The sequence below is a fragment of the Marmota flaviventris genome, chromosome 10 (assembly GCF_047511675.1).
Source record: "Marmota flaviventris isolate mMarFla1 chromosome 10, mMarFla1.hap1, whole genome shotgun sequence".
Classification (NCBI taxonomy): Eukaryota; Metazoa; Chordata; class Mammalia; order Rodentia; family Sciuridae; genus Marmota; species Marmota flaviventris.
This window is the reverse complement of record NC_092507.1, coordinates 117,934,588-117,954,154: the sequence shown is the minus strand read 5'-3', so window position 1 is coordinate 117,954,154 and position 19,567 is coordinate 117,934,588. Positions and strand designations below refer to the sequence as shown.

The following is a 19,567-nucleotide window of genomic DNA, read 5'->3' as shown; positions in this document are numbered from 1 at the left end:
GACAAAGGCAGGAGATGTGTGAAGAGTCCCAGGAGGCCGCCAGGGGGCGCTGCGGGCTTTCTTTCCGATTCTTCCGGGGCGGGGAAGGCGGGTAGTTGGCGGCGGAGGGTTAGGCTTCCGGCCAGGGCTGGGGACTGTGAGTCAGCTGAGATTGAGATGATGAGGTCATTCTGAGAACTGGAGAATGACTCTGTGTGTGTGTGTGTGTGTCTGTGTGTGTGCAAGCTCTTCCGTGGTCCTCATCACAGAACACAGAATTGTGCCTTTGGTCAAGTGTGTGTCAGGATGTGGTCAGTCTTGATGAGGATGAGTCATTTCTGCAGATCCTGGCACCGAGCCACACTCAGGCACAAATGCACACACATGTGGACACTCATATGACTTCACGCTCCTCGGTGCCCTCTCACACCCCATGCACCAACGTGTGCAATTCTTATTAATTTTCCTAAGTGTCAGTAAGATCTAGCAAAACTGAGAGATGTGGAGATGCCCAGAGACAGCAAGGCCAGACAGACAGACAGGGACAGTTCAGGACAGGTGTGTGCTGGGGGAACTAAGGGCCCCTCCGGACCATTCTCAACTAACTCCTGAGCCTTCCCCACCCTATATTAAACCTCAAACAGTTGGTCTCTGAGATTCCAGCACTGACCTCCTAGACCCAGCTACCCCCACATTCCTTCCTCACAGGGCTCACCTTCTGCCCTTCCCGGCACAACCCCACCCAGCATGCCTGGGGAATAAGGCTGTTTTCTTAAGGAGCTACAAGAAAGAGGGTGAGGCTGGGGCCACAGTAGACCCCTTGCTGTATCTTGTATTAGCTTGTGATTGTCTTTAGGGATGAAAGGTATGTAGCTGGGATAATGAGTGAAGGCCCTGGGGAGTCTTTGAAGGAGGCCAGAAGAGGAAAAGGCAGGGGAGAGGGGGCAGGATGTGTCCTTTTTTTCTTTCTTTTGTGGTTCTAGGGATAAACCCAGGCTCCCTCTACTCCACCACTGAACTTTACTTATTTTGAGACAGGATCTCACCAAGTTACCCAGGCTGGGCTCAAATTTGTGACCCTCTTGCCTTAGCCTCCAGAGTGGATGGGATTATAAGCAAGTCACTGAGCCTGACTGTCCTTAGGGTCTTATGGGAGGTACTCCCTCTGGGAGCATAGAGGCTTTGGGACCTCGTCCCATCTAGGCAGGGTCCCGGTCTTCCCTGACCCTCTGGTCAGGAGAGCTCAGAGATAGATGGAGGGTTGCAGCTAGGATTCTACCCCCCCACCTTCCCCACACCTGCTCTGGCCTGGCCGGAAACGGAAGCCTTGGGCTGGCTTTGTTGGGCTTCCTGGGGAAAGGGGAGCTGGCCTGGGGATGACTCAGCAGAGCTGCCTGTGCAGAATCCCAGCCGGGCCCAGGGAGTGTGTCTCCTGTCCCTGAGGAAAGGTCCTGGCCCCTCACGGAGTGTCAGTTCCATTTCTCTGGGGTGTTGGAGCAAGGGCCACACCTGGTGTTGCCTCTGCACAGCACAGATCTGCCCTTGTCCCCCCCGCCCAAGGCCCTAGATAGTGGTTCCGTTGTAGGGACAGATGAGGCAAGGCACCGAAGACAGCAGGAGACAGTTTCGTTTGGCTGCAGCCAGGTTCAGAGGGCACAGCTTTTGCTGTAATCAATCAATCCCCTGAACCCCGAGTTCAGGGAGTTTCAGAGTTTTATACCCAGTGTGTAAGGGGAGGGGCTCAGAAGCTCACAGTCTGCAGAAGTTCACATAAAAAGCAGCTTTTTCTTCACTGTTCTGGGCAAGTTAACCCTTCAAGGACCACACCTGAGAAGGGGAGAGCTTCTTCTCCCCTTTCTTTCCTCCCCTGCCAGCTGTTACCATGGAGCCCAGTTGTAACTTATCTTAAAAATGCAGACATCTCTGTGAAGCCCAGCTCAAGGCCAGAGGCCTTGTGTGCACATTTCTTCAAAGTACTACACTGGATATGTTTGTGAAAAGCTAGTAAGGGGGTGTCCAGCACCTGGAGTGCTGTATCTTCCCAGCCAGTGGCCAAGTAAAACAGGGCGACACGAAAATAGGAAGTTTATCTACATTGAACTCTTTCTCAGAGACTCTTTGGCTGACAGTCCTAACTCTTTTAATGACAGTCCATTGGCTGATCAGCCATGGTGAAGCCGGCTTTTTGGTGGAGAAAGGGGGTGCCACTTTAGTTCATTTTTACTCCCCTCCCACTGTCTAAGATGGGGCCCACCCTGTTCCTCGGGGATGAGGAGGGTCAGGGTGTCTGAGTGTACGTGGAAAGACTCAGATTGGGTGGAAGTACTGCCCCAGGCCTGAGCCGGGAGAGGGCCCTCCAGAGATCCCCATCCACCGTCCCGCTTCCCCAGGCGGCTCTGACCCACACCCACCTCCCCATTCCTCCCTCACACCGCGGCCCTGACCTCACTGGGGCCTTTGTCCCAGTGCTGAGACCCCTGTCTGTGGGCTTGTCTCCTGCACAGTAAATGAAAGGACCCCATTGTCCTGGCTGCCCGCTGTGACACAGCAACTCCCGAAGACTTCCAGAAATGCTCAGCCGTCAGACCCCGGTGGGCGGGAGGACTTTCCTGGGGTGGGGGTTGCCCTTCGATCCCTGCCCAGGGTGAGGTCCCAGGTGCCTTTTCTCCCAGCAGTGCAGAGTTCCTTCCTTCCCCAGATTGAAGGTTCTTCCTGAGGTCTCACTTCTATTCCGCCTGCTGCAAAGCTGCCTACATGCTTCCGGGAAGAGAGAACTGAAAGATGGGTGGACAGAGCATTAAGAAAAGATTGAGCCAGGCGGGGTGACACAAGCCTGTAATCCCAGCATCTCGGGAGGCTGAGGCAGGAGGATCAAGAGTTCAAAGCCAGCCTCAGCAAAAGCTATGCACTATGCAACTCAGTGAGACCGTGTCTCTCAATAAAGTACAAAATAGGGTTCAATCCCAAATGCAAACAAATAAATAAACGGGAAGAGGAGGAGGAGAAACAAGCCGTGTTGAGAGGGAAGGAGGATGCAACGTAAAACTGTCCCTGCTAGAAGACTCTGGACTCAGTTCGTTGTCCGGTGGGTGGACCTGTGGCTTCTTGTGTTTATAGCCAGTGCATCCTCCTTGCTGTTTAGATGAACTGTGGACAGAGGGAGAGCTGTTGACCACACACACATAGGGGACTGAACTCGGGGCCCTTGACCATTGGGCCACACTCCCTGCCCTGTTTTGTATTTTATTTAGAGACAGGGTCTCACTGAGCTGCTTAGCACCTCACTGTTGCCGAGGCTGGCTCTGAACTCGCAATCCTCCTGTCTCAGCCTCCCAAGCCACTGGGATTACAGGCGTGTGCCACCAAGCCGGGTACTTTGCACTCATATTTAAGGGGGGCCACGCACCGTGCCTTGCCCGTGTTCTATAGATCCTAAGCAGCACCTCGGGACTCCTGTATCATCGGCAAGGGACATCTTGCTGTGCCTCAGTTTCCCCAGCAAAGTGAGCTGAAGTTCACTCTGACATAATTTCCTGGCGAAGGAGGCCACTGGAACCACAGGGGAATCTTGAAGAGCCCAAGGGCTCAGGAGAGGGGAGGGGGAGAGTGAGTGCCAGGTGCCTTGGAGCACACCTATGAGCCCAGCCGCTCAGGAGGCTGAGGCAGGAGGATCGCGAGTTCAAGGCCAGCCTCAGCAATTTAGCGAGGTGCTGAGCAACTCAGTGAAACCCTATTTCTAAATAAAATACAAAATAGAGCTGGGGATGAGGCTCGGTGGTTAAGTGCCCCTGGGTTCCAAATTATGTCAGAGTGAACTTCAGCTCAGTTTGCTGGGGAAACTGAGGCACAGTGAGATGTCCCTTGCCGAGATGCTGCGTAGGGTCTATAGAACATGGACAGGGGACTGCGGGGTGCCCCCTTTTAGAAAAGACAGAAGGTGGGTGAGAACAGGTGGAGAGCTGGATTCCCCAGAGTCCTGTGAGACTGACATCTGGGGGTGTCTGTCTTTAGTGGGGAGGGTGAGTCCTGGAGGTCGCAGAGGGGCCCAGAGCCAAACAAAGTGTCCCAGCCACCCTTCCAGGGGCCCAGGGGCCGACTGTCAGCAGCTGAGCTACAGCTGCTGGGAGGGGGTTCCTCGACAGAGGCCCCTGGCACCTGCCTCCGTCTATTTCTGGAGCCACAGCTGAGTCAGGGGGAGGGGAGTCTGGCTGGAAGAGGAAGAGGCTGGGGAGGAGGAAAAGGCTTCAAGACTTGGGATTTAGGGCCTGGGGTCATCCCTCGGAGCAGATCGTCAAGAAATGGGGTCAGATACAGCAGGACATCTACACTGGAGAACCCGGGGTGGCGGGGCTGGGGAAGGGGTCTGGCCGCAGGAGACAGATGTGCTGCTCCTGAAAGGTTGCAGAAGAGGATGTTGGGTTAGAAAGGAGGTGAGCCAGGCTCAGCGGCACTCCCCTGTAATCCAGTGACGGAGGAGGCTGAGGCAGGAGGATTGCAAGTTCAAGGCCAGCCTCAGCCCCTTAGCAAGGGCCTGTCTCAAAATGAAAAGGGCTAGAACATAGCTTGGTAGTGGAGAGCAGATGTGTCCGGTCCCTAGTACTGCCCAGAGAGGACAGGAGAGACAGGGAAAAGGACAGGGAGAGGGAAAGGCCCTGAGAAAAAAAGGGGATCACCTTTGTCTCTGCTTCCAAAAGCGGATTCTGAGGCCCCTCACCTGAGGGCATTCTGCCTCTCTCTGTCCCCTGCCCTGAGCCACGCAGCCCCTCCCCAGGGTCCTCTGCTCAGGACTCCCTCCTTTCCTTCCTAAGGTAGGTCTGTGGACTTGGCAAGGGGATGCTTGGGGCCTTGATCCCCTCATACTGCCTTCTGGAGAAACTTTCTCTTTTCTGCCTCCCAGGAAGACCCTCCAGTCTAACTTCCATCCAGCCTGTTGCAGGACCCATCCTGGCGCTTGGCCCTGCCCCCGTCAGGTGGGGTGGGGGTCCACCAGGAACCCAGAGGCCTCTTCCCAGGCCTACAGGAGGCTAGGTGAGCCTGCTTTCTGTCCCCTCCCTCTCCTACGGGCAGCCAGAGAGGGCACATTCCAGATGAAATTAAATCACATTCCTCCATCCCTCCCCAGGAGGATGGCATCACTGACAGCAGCTGTGACACCAGAGGGTCAGGCCCACGGCAGCTGGTCCCCCTGGGTGGGGGCCGGGGCTGCAGGGAGTGGAGGGGCCAGGACTTTCCTTTGGAGGCCATGGCTGAGCTGAGATTTGTGTGTGTGGTACTTGACCACGGAGCCGCATCCCCGCCCTTGTTATTCTGAGGTAGGGTCTCTCACTAAGTTGCCGAGGTTGGCCTCAAATTTATGTGGGTCCTGCCTCCTGTGATTCTTTTTTTGGGGGGGTGGAGGTCCTGGGGATTGAACCCAGGGGCGCTTAACCATCGAGCCACACCCTCAGCCCTTTTTTATATTTTATTTAGAGGCAGGGTCTCTCTAAGTTGCTGAGAGCCTCCCTGAGTTGCTGAGGCTGGCTTTGAACTTGCGATCCTCCTGCCTCAGCCTCCCCAGCCACTGGGATTCCAGGCCTGGGCCACTGTGCTGGCTCAACTGTGGTTCTTTGGCCCCAGAGGCCAGAGCCAACGTGGTAGCCATGGCAACAGGAGGGGCAAGGGTTAGACCAAGGGGCGCCCACTCTGTATGGAGCCTCGGGGAGTGATCCGGTTGGACCAGATGGGAGAACCAAGGCCCCACGGGAGCCGTCCTTGTAACCTCTGGGCTGAGCTCCCACAGACAGGCCAGCAGAGGGGCCCTTTAAGAGCCACACTTTGAGCAACCTTGGCCCCATCCCAAAGCCTGGGCTTTGATTTCCTTTGAGACTCTGGCAACAGCCCTCCGTGGCAGCGAGGGGACAGCGCGAGGCTGGGCTGAATGGAGAGCTCAGCCCCTGACCTCACCCTCAGAGGCGCCTCAGCCTGCGCTGCCTTATAAGGAAATGCCCCAAACAAACCGAGGAAGCCACCTCCGGCCCCCCACCCTGTCCCCGCCCCACTCAGAAGCTATATTTACCCAGAGGAGGCCCCAGAATAGCCTCCCACTTGTCCTCCTGCTGTGTGCGTGGGGCGGGGGTGCTGTCCCTCTTCAGTCCCTCCTCAGATCCTCCCTGGGGACTCCACCCCGGCAGTGTGTCCGTTTCCTGGTCATTCACTGTGTTTATGGCGCATCATCCAGTGGGCTCCGGGGCAGCGATCTGGCCTCGGGGTGAAGAGCAGGACAAAGTCCTGGCTTCTGCAAGCTCTCCACAATGACAGGGACTCGACTGTCACAGTCCCGTTTTCCTCCTGTCCTTTTTTGTGTGGGGGGTGGGTGGAGCGGGGACAGACACTGGGAAGTGAACTTCATCCTGAGCTATAGCCCCAGTCCTTTTATTTTTTAAATACAAGGGCCTCGCTCAGTTGCCAGGACTGGCCTTGAACTTGAGATCTTCCTGCTGCACTGCTCCGGCTTCCCAGAGCCTCCCAGGAGACCCTCCGACGGGCTCCTCCAGGCCTTGGCATGCCTCTGCTCTCTACTGCGCGTCCCCGAGGGGCTCTGTCTGGCCTCTCCTCCTCCTACGTGCTCTTTCCTGGGAGCCCCAACTCCTACCTCCAGCTTGACCTGAGCTCCAGATCCATATAGGTCCCCTCGCCCACAGCACCTCGTCTTGGAGGTCGCAACTCCCCGCCAGATTCTCCGTCTCAGCCACGAGGACCCCCTTCTCCCAGGTGCCCAGGATAACACCCTGGGAAGCTCTGCTGCCCTGTGTCCCTCCACCTCCCCCGAGGGTGCACCCAGGAGCAGACCCTACTCCCCATCCGCATCTCCTCTCCATCGCCTGGACCACTGGGTGGCCTCCTTGAAGCACTGCTGCCGGCTCTAACAGATTCTCCTGCAGCAACCAGGCTTTACTTACAATGACAACCTGAGCAGGGCCCATGCCCCCCCCCCTCCGTAATCCCAGCTGTTCAGGAGGCTGAGGCAGGAGGATTTCAAGTTAAAGGCCAGCCTCAGCAAAAGCAAGGTGCTACGCAACTCAGGGAGGGTAGACCCCATCTCTAAATAAAATACAGAATAGGGCTGGGGATGTGGCTCAGTGGTGGAGCACCCCCAGTTCAATCCCCAGGACAGAAAGGAAGGAAGGGAGGAAGGGAGGGAGGGAGAGAGGGAGGGAAGGAGGGAGGGAGGGAGGGAGGGAGGAAAAAAAGCAACATTCCCCAAATGCGAACCTGGCCCTCTGGCCATGCGGCCCCTACTTAGGCTTCCCGTTTCTCTTGGGAGGAAGCCCCTGGCTCTCCTCAGTCCCCTAGGACCGCTCCCTCATGCCCCACCGACCAGCCATGCCCTTTTCTCCCTGGCCCTCAGGGGCCCCATCACTCTCGGGCCCCAGGACTTTACACATGCTGCTCCCACTGACTAGGCCCCTCGCGCCTCCTTCCTTTCCACCCACTGGCCACTTCCTCTCATCCTCCAGGCCCTCGGGGCGGCCTTCCCTGACCGCTCCCCCTCGAAATACCCCAGGCCTGGTCAGGTGAGGTTACCTGCTCTATGGTCCCCAAACCTAGGGGACTTCTCTCTTTTCAAATGTGATTTCCATGCCGGGCACACACCTGGAATCCCACCGGTTCAGAAGCCTGAGGCAGGAGGATTTCGAGTCTGAAGCCAGACTCAGCAAATTAGGGAGGTCTTCAGCAACTCAGAGAGACCCTGTCTCTAAATAAAACGTTTTTTAAAAGGGCTGGGGATGTGGCTCAGTGGTTGAGCACCCCTGGGTTCAATCCCTGGTACCAAAGAAAAAAGAAAAGATTTCCTCATGGAAGACTTTGTTCAATTAGTAGGTGAGGGCCTTCAGAGCGAGGAAGCAGGTTGTTGTTTGTCCCCGGATTCCCAAGGCCTGCACGGTGCTTGGTGCATAGTAGTTGCTCAGTAAGTAGCTGCTGGAAATTACAGTCATGGGCTGGGAATATAGCTTAGTTGGTAGAATGCCTGCCTCACATGCACAGGGCCCTGGGTTCAATCCCCAGCACCATAAATAAACAAGTAAAAACCTTAAAAATGGCAATCACTCCCATGATCACAACCTATGTCCCTGAAACTGTCCAAGCCTCATTTCTCTTGCTGCATTGACACATTCTGACTTCCAACGTGACCTTACAGATCCCCTTTAGAAAAGTCCTTCCTCTGTCTAACTTACATCCCTAACCTCTGTTTGGGATTATTAGCAGCAATGGAAAGTTTGGGTAACTCTGCAGGGGACCCTGGTACTTAAGGAGCGGGGCGGGATGGGCTCCCAGGCACAGGGAAGGGCCGCTTGGCTGGGCCTTTGTCCTCGGCACTCGCCCAAGCAGGGGTGCCCACGGGCCTGGCAAGATCAAGCACAGGGTGCGCCTGTCCCATTAGAGGGGCAGGGATGGGCCTCGTTGCCTCCTGCCAATGTCTGGCTGCCTGGTGGGATCCGATAGGGCCTTGTTAGCAGGGCACAGGAAGGAGCCAGGAGGCCTGGGTTGCCAGGAGGGGGGGGGCAATCCTGGGCCTCCAGGGCAGGAGAGTGGGAAGTGGGCCTGGTGCCCTAGTCGGTCTGCGTGACACAGAGGCAGACCAGCCAGTCTGCCAGGGACCTCCCGCCCGCCCCTCCTGGGCCAGAGGACCAGCTGGGCGCTGACTCCCTGCTCTTTCCCCAGCCCTCAGCCCGAGGAGCGGAACAGCCCACTCCCAGGCTTGGGATCATCTCCAAGTGAGGAACCTTGGTTGGCAGCCTCTGCCACCCGACCCGGGGTATTCAGAGGGGTCGCCGGGTCCTCCTTCCCCCAAGCACTGAGCACAGAGCTGGTCTATTTAGGTATCCTGACTTCAAGGCCTCGGGCTCCGCCTAATCCAGGAACTCCCGGGCCCTCCCTGGCCTGTACCAGGACCCAAAGAACTGGGAAGTGGGGGGCCGGGGGCCAAGCAGAGGCTTGGTTGTGGCTGTCGCCCACCGATAACAAAGCCCAACTATCGCACTCCCTGGCTCTGACCCTGATGGCTTTGGTCGACTCCCCCTCCTCCCCACTTTCCCTTCTCCTGCTTAGCCTGTGAGGAAAGTCCTACTGAAGATCTATGCTGAAGATCTAAAGCTGGCTCCAGTGGCTCAGGCCTGTGATCCCAGCCACTCGGGAGGCTGAGGCAGGAGGATTGTGAGTTCAGAGCCAGCCTCAGCCACTTAGCAAAGCCCTCAGCAATTCAGCAAGACCCGGTCTCAAAGGAGGTGTGGCTCAGTGGTTAAGCACCCCTGGGTTCAACTCCCAGGCCCCGTCCCCTCCAAAAAATCTAAGAGGCTTCCCCAGCCTCTCTCCTGTTCTCCCTGCCCCAGGAGGCCACCAAAGTCATGGAGTCCCCCCTGCACGGCTGAATCTGAGGTGCAGAAAGCCCTGAGCCGAGGCCACACAGCCAGGCTAACGCAGACCAGACGTCCCCCCCCCCTCGCCCCATTCCGACTCAGCCGGTTATCACAGGCCAGACGACTGTTTGGGTTTGGGGACAAGGGAGCTTATTATGCTGGCGGCACTGAGGGGCTGATGGGGAGGACACGCAGGGGTGGGGTGGCCCGAGACCTAATCATTGTAATCAGTGCTGCAGGCAGAGATGACAAGGGCCGGCTTCTGCAGACACTGAGGTCACCCTGAGTGGCCTTCTGCAGGGCTGCTGCCCGCTGCCCCAGTCTGTGGGTCTGTTGGCCTAGCGTCCCCCCGAGGCCTCCCGGGAGGCAGCCGAGCCCCCACGCTGGCTTCTCTTGCTTCCTTCCCCAAATCTCCCCACTATTTCTGCTCTTGTGCCCGCCCTGAGGACCCCCTGAGTGTGGGAAGGAGGAGCACAGACTCTGTAGGTGGAGGCATGATTTTATTCAGGCAGGGGTGAGCCGGGCAGGGTGACAGTACGCCCGGATGAGGGGTCAGGACACGGGCACACTCTTCACGCCCATGAGCCACAGGGCAGACCTCCCAGGAGGGCGAGGTTGCTGCAGCGGGTGGCGCAGGGCTGGGGAGCCCTGGTGGAGGCCACCACTGTCCCCTCCCTTGGGAGATAGCGCTGGAGGTCCCACCGGCAGGGTCTGAAGTGTTTACTCCCCAAGGCTTTGCTTTGGGGACAGGCTCCTGACACACCCCATTTCACCTTAGCCAGCCGGGCATCTCGACCCTCAGAAACCACAGACCTAGGATTGTCCATTAAGGGTGCTGCCTCTCAGCTGGGAGGGGACTTGGGGCCAATCGCCCACCACCAAGTCCCGAGTGCCACACTTCTAGTCTTCCCCCGAGGACCAGGAATCCCCCTCCCCTTCCCTTGGGGCGAACTTCAGGAACTGGCCAGGGCCCAGGTGGACAGGAGCCCCTGCCCGAGGGCTCTTCAGGGCACCCCCCTCCTCTTCCTGTAAGGGGATCTCTCTGTCCCCATCAGGGGCCTCAGGCGTCCCCTGCCCTGTGCCCTGGGACTGCTGCAGCCCATTCATCACCCTTCCATTCCCGTCTTCTGGCTCCTCCTCCAAGCTGTGGTCCTGACCGTTGACCCTGAGGGCGTCCCCTGCCCCGGGGCTCGGGTCTTCCTCCCCTCCGGGAGTCTGTAAAGGCCCTGAGACTGGGTCCTCCCTCTCCAAAGGAGCGGAGTCAGACTCCTCCTCGGAGCCCGAGGGCTCAGCACTGTCCTGGGACTCAGTCTCCGGGGCAGTCACAGAGGCCTTCAAGCCATCATCCCAGGGGACAGTGACACCCACGGTCTCAGGCTCCAGGAGGCCCCCTCTCTGAGAGCTACTCAGAGTCTGGAGGCTGCTAACAGAGGCCTCTGGCCCCCACCGACGAGCCCCCGGCCCCCTCCCCTCCTCTTCCTCCTCCTCTTCCTCTTCTCCCTCCTCCCCACCCTCCTCCTCATCTGCAAACCCATCGGACTCCCCATCCCCATCCCAGACCTCAGGCTTCAGCATCTGGGGCACCTGGCCCAGAGGTTCTGCCAGCTCCCGGGGGTCTCCAGGAAGAAGGGAAGCCTCTGTCACCAGATCCTCAAACTCCTCTGACAGGTCAGAGTCCTGGCCCTGCCCTTCCTCCTCCTCCTCCTCCTCCTCCTCCTCCTCCTCCTCCTCCTCCTCCTCTGAGGGTTGGGCCCCCGGGCCCTTGGAGACCAGGGCAGTGGGATCCCAGCCCTCCTTCCTGGCTTCCCCTAGTGGGGAGGGCCTCTGTTCTCCTGCCATGTCCCATCTGGGGGAGGCAGGGGATTGGAAGTAGAGGCCCAGGGGAGTGGAGTCCGGAAGGGTTTCCCCTAACTCATCCGCCTCGCTCTCTTCTCTGCTTTCCTCTCCCTCCTCCTGGGGGTCTTCAGAGATGTCTCCAGGACCTAACTCCTCCTGCTCACCCTCCACCTTTCTCAGGGCTTCAGCCCCCCCTTCCAGCCCCCAGTCAGCCCCCAGGTTCCCCTTATCCTGGGGCTGAGGCCCAGGGGCATCTTCCAGGACTGGGGTGGGCAACCAGGGTTCAGGGGGCCTGGGGCTGGGGGCCCCCAGCACTGGTGGAACATCCTCCGTTTCCTCTGAGCCCTGGGGCTGAAAGGTCCCACTTCCTGAGGTCTCAACGGGGGACACCTCCTCTGCTCCCCAGGGGACCTCCGACTCTGACCCCTCTGAGTCCTTGGAAGGCTCTAGGGGGTCTCTGCTTGTCCCAGGCAGTTTGGAGAGAGCTGCCCCCAGGACATCTGCCTCCTCTAGGTCCTTTCCAGGTGCTTCTAAGAGTTGAGCTCTCTCTGCCCCCGAACCTTCTTCCCCCAGGGGTGGCCACATCACCTCCTGTCCAGCCTGGTGCCCTGGGTCCTCCAATCCCATCACCTCCTGCTCGGGTCCCAGCTTGGCTCCTACAGCAGCCTCACCTCTGGCTGTCTCTGATCCCAAGGCGACCTCCAGGTCACCCTCTGAGGCCTCACCCTCATCTGCCCTGGGGGACTCTGTCCCCTCTGGCTTTCCTGGGGAAGCTCCCAGGCCTGGGGCTCCCACCTGCTCTGGTGGCCCGGCAGCGTCCTGGAGGTCCTCTGTGTCTCCCTTCCCATGGGCTCCCTCAGCTGGGACACTCTCCTCCCCGGGCCCAGGGCTCCCTGGGCTCCCTGTGTCTCCTGTGACATTGGGCTGTGGCGCTCCTTGCTGCGCCACCTCCTCCTTCCCATCCTGCTCCCTCAGGTCCGGCTCTGCCTCGTCCTCACTTCCCACTCCAAGCCTCCCAGGGGGGGCTTCCTGGCTCAGTGCTTGGTCCCCCACAGCCCTGTCCTCCCACCTCTGCTGATTTGTGGACCAAGGCAGCTCCTGCCCTCCCTCTCCCAGCGACTTCAGTGACTCTTGAGTCTCTCCCTTCTCCAGTCTCTCTTCCTCTTCCCGATCCCTTGGACTTTCCTTCTCTGCCTCTTTTGGGAATCCCGAATTCTCTAGGTCCCACTCACCCAGAGATCTTAGTGGTTCTTGAGTCTCCTTTTCTAGGGGTCTCGGTGTCTCTTGGTTCTCTTCCACAGATGCCAGTGGTTCTTGAATTTCCTTTTCTACAGGTTTCATTGTCTCCTTATTCGTTTCTTCTAAAGACCAGAGTGGCTCCTGAGTTTCTTGACATTTCAATATTTCCAGGTTCTCTTCTTCTGCAAACTCGAATGGTTCTAGATTTTTTGTTTCCAAGGACCCCACTGCCTCTCCACTTTCTTCTTTCGGTGACTTGGATAACTCTTGGTTCTCTTTTTCAAGAGACCTAACTATCTCTTGGTCTTTTCCAAGAGACTTCAGTGCCTCTGGATCCACCTTTTCTAGAGATCTCCATGTCGTCTGTTCTTCTTCCCCTAGAGCTGTCGGTGGCTGTGGAGTCTCTTTCTCTAAGTGTCTCAATGTCTCTTGGTCCTCTTCCTGAGAGGAACACTCCTGATTCTCTTTTTCTGGAGGCATTATACTCCCCTGGTCCTTTTCTAGAGAACTTTGGGGCTGTTGAGTTTCTTTTTCAAGAGGTATCACAACCTTCTGGTCCTCTTCCTCTAGAGACCACAGTGGCTCCTGAATCTCTTTTTCTAGAGGCCTCACAGTCTTCCCATCTTCTTCTTCTAGATACCTCAGTGGCTCCTGGATCTCTTTTTCTAGAGGCCTCACAGTCTTCCCATCTTCTTCTTCTAGATACCTCAGTGGCTCCTGGTTCTCTTTTTCTACAGGCATCACAATCTTCTGATCCTCTTCCTCTAGAGCCTTTGGTGGTTCCTGGTTCTCTTTTCCTGGAGGTCTAAATGTCTCCTGGTTCTCATTTTCAAGAGCCCCCAGGAACTCCTGATTCTCTTTTGGTAGAGATGCCCATGATCCCTGGTCCTCTGGTTCTTCAGATCCCAGAGGCTGTTGGTTCTCCTCTTTGAGAGCTCCCAATGATTCTGATTTTTCCTCTTCTGGAGACTTCACTGATTCTTGATATTCTTTTCCTGCAAATAAAACTGTCTCTAGATTACCTTCAAGAGACATCATTAGTTCTTGGTTCTCCTTTTCTAAGGATTGCAATGTTTGTGAGTCCTCTTTTCCTATAAGTCTGGGTAGTTCAGGAGCCTCCTTTTCTAAAGGTCTCTCCAACTGCATGTCTTTGTCTTCTAAAGATTTCAGTAGCTCTGGATTTTTGTTTTCTAGATCTTTTCGTGTTTCTAAGTTCTCTTCCTCTAAAGACCTCAGAGATTCTTGATCTTCCTTCTCTAGTGCCTCATGACTCTGGTTTTCCAAGGACATTTGTGGCTCTGGAATCTCAATTCCCCCAGTCTTCAGGGTTTCTTTTTCCAAAGGATCCTGATCCTGAATTTCTTTCATGTCCAAGTCTCCTTCTTCTGGCCATGTTTTCTGCTGCAAGTTTCTCACTACGTGGACCTCTATGGCTGCTTCTTTCTCTACTAGCCCCCATATTGGCCCTTCACTTTCTTCCTGGAATCTGCTGGATGCTATAGATCCACTGGCTTCTCCATCTTTAGCCTCTAAACTGGGATGATCAAGGCCAAGGGGTGGGGCCAAAGAGGACTGATTCTCAGGTGACTGGCTTGTACTGGCCTCTGGCTGCTTGCCCCCTGGCTCCTGTGGTCCTGGGCCGATGCTGGCAGGGACAGCCCCCTTGGCTTCAGCCCACACAAGCTCTGGAGCTTGTGGGCTCTCACCCTGCGGCTGGACCAAGGAGACAGGAGCATCTTGGGCTCTGGCCGCGACATTTGTAGCAGGACAGGAAGCCTGAGGTGTGGGTGGGATGGGGGTGCTGGCCAAGGCGGGGGTACGGGCCTGGAGGAACTCCTGGCTCTTTAAAAAGGCTGGTACAGGTGTCTCAAGGGCATTAGGCAAGGGAGATGGGAGGGCAGCTGGGCTAAGAACAGGAAGCAGAGGTCCCAGACGCCGGCCCTCTGGGGTCCCAGGGAAATGCAGCTCTGGCTTGGGGTCTGGAAAGGTAGAGGAGGAAGAACAGTGTCAGTATGTACTGGTCCTCGGGGGAGCCACCAGGCAGCCACCAGTCTGGCAACAGTGCAGGGGACGACAGGCTAGGCTGAGAGTATGTCCAGCGCTTTGGGGGCCAAGGAGTTTAAGGTTTAGAAAAATCTGCCTGGGTAAGAAAAGCCAAGAAGTTAGGGTCTCAGGGGGAACCTGGCCCCTTCTCTTACCGGGGAAGCTGAGGGAAGCTTTGGAACTGCCACCAGGTGTCTGTAGCCGGGAGTTCTCAGCCTCCAGGAGGGTCCTGGGGAGAGGGAGGAGAAGCTGGGTCAGCCTTCGGTCCTCAGGAGGCAGGCGGCTGGCCTTCCGAGAGGCTCGGGGCTGAGCTTTGAGCTGAGGGCTCCGGCCACTGCAGGCTCTCCCTTAGCTTTAACCACTGTCACACAAAAGCCACACACAGGGTGAAACCACAGTCGCAGACATCACACACTTGGTCACACAGAGTCACACACATATTTGGGGCACTCTGGGGACCTCAAAGATGCACAAGTAGATTCCCACACAGTCAGAGGCAGGGCCACCAGAACATCACTGGTGGCTTAACCGTCTCCCCCTCCCTCCTCCTCCCTCGGGCTCCCCCTCCCACCCAGCCCATGACCTCATCCCCGGGGTGGGGGGCCAATTCTCATGCTAATTCCTGCCTTTGTCCACACGGCCATCTGGAGGGTCTGAGAAGGGGGGCTTCTCAGGGGAAGTGGGAATTCTCAGTCTGTTCCCATGGGATGGGCTCTCTCCTCCTCCCCTGGGGGTCCCCCAGAGCTGGCGACAGACAAAAGCAAATGAATTCAGCTCCTTCTCTGCAAATCCTTTTCATGCCTCAAAAACCAGCGGTTGCATTCCTCCAGGAGCCCAGACCCTTCCCCTCAGTGGTATGGGGGTCAAGGCCCTCTTCTTGGGATCTCTAAGGGCTCTGGATCCCAAGCCCCTTCAGGAATGGAGGACATTCTGCCCAGGCCTCTGCCTCAGTGCGGCATTGGGCTGACTGGGGAAGGGAGGACCAATCAATCATATAAATTATTATTATTACTTTTTTGTACCAGGGATTGAACCCAGGGACACTAAACCACTGAGCCACGCCCCAAGCCCCCTTTTTATATTTTGTTTAGAGACAGGGCCTCACTGAGTTGCTTAGGGCCTGGCTAAGTTGCTGAGGCTGGCTTTGAACTCCTGATCCTCCAGCCTCAGCCTCCAGAGCCACTGAGATTACAGGCGTGGGCCACGCGCTGGCTCAAACAAGTTATTCTGAGCATTCGCTCTCTCCTCTTCTCCACGGATCCACTGTGGTCTCACCTCTGTTCTTCCCGAGGCAGCATGGGCTCTCTATGCTCTGTGGACGTGGGGTCCCTCTCTTCCCCACCCTTCCTATTCTGGGCCCTGGCTCCCTTCCCTTCCTGGGCCCATCTCAGAGACACTTGCCCTTTCTGCCAGTGGACTCTTGGGGAGGTGAGCTCTATCCTAAAAGCTCATCCAGCCCTGAACTCCCACACTGTGGATGTCACTGGATCCTCAGGCAGCAGAGAGCTTGCAGAAGAGATGTGGGCTCTGCCCCAGGCAGAGTAGCCTTGCTCAGCCTCTCTGGGCAACAGAGGGGCGATGCCCTTGGGCTACAGACAGTCAGACCCCTGATCTTCAGGCTAAAAGGTTCCTCAGACAGATGTCACCCAGTTCAGCTCTTACCTATAGTCAAGGCTGTGATCCTGGTCAGGTGACAAGTCACTATGACAACCCACACAGGCAAAAGAGTCCTTTCTTTTTTCTTTTGGTACCAAGATTGAACCCAGGGGTGCTTAACCACTGAGCCACATCCCCAGCCCTGTTTTGTATTTTATTAGTGACAGGGTCCCACTGAGTTACTTAGGGCCTCACTTAGTTGCTGAGGCTGGCTTTGAACTTGCGATCCTCCTGCCTCAGCCTCCCTAGGATTACAGGCACACACCACTTTGTTGGGCTGCAAGGTCTCCTCTCTGAGGCTGCCTGAGGACATTTCCCCCTGGTGCGACCACACACACACACACACACACACACATACACACACACACACACACAAACACTCTCAGATGATGGGTTTCAGCCCCTTGGGGGAAGGGCCAGGATGCAGATGGCCCACAAGTGTCCAGCCCCTCTGCTGAGGCTGTCCCACTTGGCCCTTCACCTCTCCTTCTAGGACTTCCTGGGCACAGGAAACTTCTCTGGTCCTGAGCCCAAGGGAGCGCAGGGGGCTCAGATGGGAGATGTCCTGGTGTGGAGATGACCAGTTCAGGGTCACAAAACCCAGTAAGAGCAGAGCGGCCACCACCTACCCCTGGGCCCTTCCAGCCACAGAGTGACTGCCCTGGATGGGTGTGTATGTCTGTGTGCCTGGGCGGGGTGGGGACAATCCTTACCTGTATGTGGCCACCTCCAGGCTGAGGGACATCTTGAGGTGTGCCAGCTGCTGTCGACCCTCCAGGACCTGGGCGATCTGGCTCTGCAGACCCTGCTTCTCCTGCTCCAGGGCCTCCACAGCCAGCTGCAGAGCAAGGGGGGGGGCAGTCAGTGGGGCGGCCGGGTCCCCCCTGCTAACTACCCAGATCTCCTACTCCCTGATTCCTCCTAGAGCAGAGCCTCCCCCCTTTCTCCCACCCCTCCTGCCAGGGAATCCCCACTGGGCCCCCCAAACAAGCCCAGGGCCCCTCTCAGCCTCTGCCATGCCTGGCTCCTCAGGAGGATGCTGATTAACTGGGAGCACATGTTGTTGAGAATTCAGCTCCCACAGGAAGGGGGAGGTGAGGGGGGAGAGGAGATGGGTTACAGAGGAGGAAAGGGGGGAAAGTGGAAGCAGAAGGAAAAACGATTAATCAAGAGCCTGGAGCCTGCAGCCTGGGAGCCCAACAGCCCGGTCCCATCACGTCTGGCTCCTCACCCCAGGCCCCGCCCCTCCACTTCCTACACGTTCTGGAATCTTTCAGAGGAGGAGTGGGGAGGTGGCCGTGGTCAGACCTCGGTCTGGCCCAGACAAGAGGCTGTTTTCTCAGCTGTTGGTCCCATCTGTGCTGTTCCAGGGGAAGCAGCTGTCCCAGGCCTCTGGAATGTGCTCCAAGGAGCTGAGAAGCCATGACATGGGAGAGGGTCTGGGGCCCTGGCTCCTCCTGCCAGGTAGAGGCTCTGAGAGGCCAGGCTAGAGACCTGGAGCTGGGGGATAAAGCGCCCAGCATCTTCTGAGTGACAAGCCTAGGGAGGGCTGCGGGGCGTCCTGGGCCTGCCTGCCTGCCTTTCAGAGGCATGCGCTCTGGAGGCCTCTACATCCCCATCCTTCCCACCCACCCCAGACGGGCTGTGAAGGTCGAGGGCCCCGGCACCCGATGCGGGTTTTCTGAGTGGTGTCTCCTGCCTGCATCGAAGGCCACCCCTGCCTGTTGCCTTCCCCAGAAGGGACCAGGCCACAACCTCACCTGGAACTTTTCAGTGGCCCGCAGCCGCTCCTGCCAGCGGCCCTCCAGCCTCTGTTCCAGCGCCTCCCTGCGCTCCTGGAGGCCACTGCGCTCGGTCTGGAGCTGCTGCAGCTCCAGGCGACCCTCCCGAGCGCCCTGCACGGCTCTGCCCAGCCGCTCGCGGGCCTGGCCCAGGGACGTCTCCATGTGCGCCACGCGCTCTTGGTAGCCGCGCACTGCCCCGCGCCACGCGTCGCCCAGCCGCCGGGCCAGCTCCTCCACCTCCGGGGCCGGCGCTGGGGGACCGCGGGGCCGAGCGGGGACCCGGGGGGCACAGGCAGCCTGAGCGTTCAGGCTGGCGCGTTCCTCGTCGTGCGCGGCGCGCAGGGCGTCCAGCTCGCGCTCCAGCTCCGCCGCCTGTGCGCTCAGCCAGCCCCGGGCGCACTGCTCGGCCTCGACCGCTCGCCGGCTGCGGGCTGCCTCCTCGGAGGCCCGCTCCCGTGCCAGCCGCAGCTGCTGGCATCGGCTCGCCACGCCTTCCAGCTCTTCGGCCAGGTTGTCGCGCTCCACCTCGGCCGCGTGCTTCTCCCGCCAGCGCTGGTCCACGAGGGCCCGCAGGGCCGCCAGCTCGTCGTCGGCTCGGGCCCGCCAAGATGTGTCCCCGGACTGTGCCCGGAGACCCCCGAGCTCTGCGCTGAGCAGCTCGTTCTGCTCCTCCAGCGCCTTGACCCGGGCCAGGTAGGCCTCCAGGCGTCGGTTGAGCTCCCACATCTGGAAAGATTCCTCCCCCAGGCAGCCCTCCATCCTGCTCGTCGGAACCACTCTTAGGACGTGGGGCACCAGGGAGAAGGGAGCGGCTCTCGGAGCTTTTAGGAAGAAAGAGACTTGAGGGGACAATGACAAGGCGGGGCGGGGCGGGGCGGGAGCAGCGAGAGCGACTGGGAGTCCGGGAGAGGGAGCGAGGCTATTCATACTCCCGCCAGCCGGGCGGGAAAGGGGCGGGACCCGGACTTAACCCTTTAGGGCTCAGCCCAAGATCGCCCCTGCTCCTGGGTGTCCCGGGGGGCTGGGGAGTGGAGCCATGCCCTGGGAACCCCATCCGGTGGCTTTCTTCGGGAGGAGGCTGTGCGCAAAGGTCAGAACCCCCTTCATGGCACACGATGCACAGAATTGAGGCTGCGGCAGGGGCGCCGTCTGTCACCCAGCACACCCATCACTTAGGCCCCCAAGACTCAGTTTCCCATGATCACGGGCTGCGGAAAAGACGGAGGGGGCCGTGTGTGTTTTGTAAATGGCACCTTCTGCAGGAGGCCACAGCTGGAGAGCACCGTCGGGAAAAGAGAATCAGTGTTGGATACCGGAGGAGCGCGCCCGTGGGGTGCGCACACCAGGACCCTGGCCTCGCTCTAACGAGACCAAGGAAAGGGACGTCCTAGGCTCCAGACCACTGACCCGTTTCACTTCCATCCTTCCTGCAACTCTCGTAGACAACCGCTGACATTCATCGACAAGGTTAGGGAGTTCTGCAGCTCTCAGGGGACGGCGCCTGTCGAGTGTCACAACTTGGGGACAGAGGGCGCCCCCTGGTGGTTTAAAAAGTCGGATCCAGAAGAGAAGCCGAGGGAGAAACCGCCTGTTTTTCCTCTGGGTGAGCAGCCCGGGCTGATCGGGCCTTGG

The 19,567-nt window shown here is 58.3% G+C and overlaps 1 protein-coding gene across 1 annotated transcript; it reads right to left on the bottom strand.

Moving 5' to 3' along the window:
* Nucleotides 1-9,860: 9,860 nt before the first annotated feature.
* Nes (nestin) lies at nucleotides 9,861-18,806 on the bottom strand. Its single transcript, XM_071618333.1, has 4 exons — nucleotides 17,912-18,806; nucleotides 16,865-16,989; nucleotides 14,651-14,724; nucleotides 9,861-14,431 (listed from the first exon to the last, which is right to left on the bottom strand). The coding sequence occupies exons 1-4, from the start codon at nucleotides 18,692-18,694 to the stop codon at nucleotides 10,278-10,280; spliced, it is 5,136 nt and encodes a 1,711-aa protein (XP_071474434.1). The 5' UTR covers nucleotides 18,695-18,806; the 3' UTR covers nucleotides 9,861-10,277.
* Nucleotides 18,807-19,567: the final 761 nt, after the last annotated feature.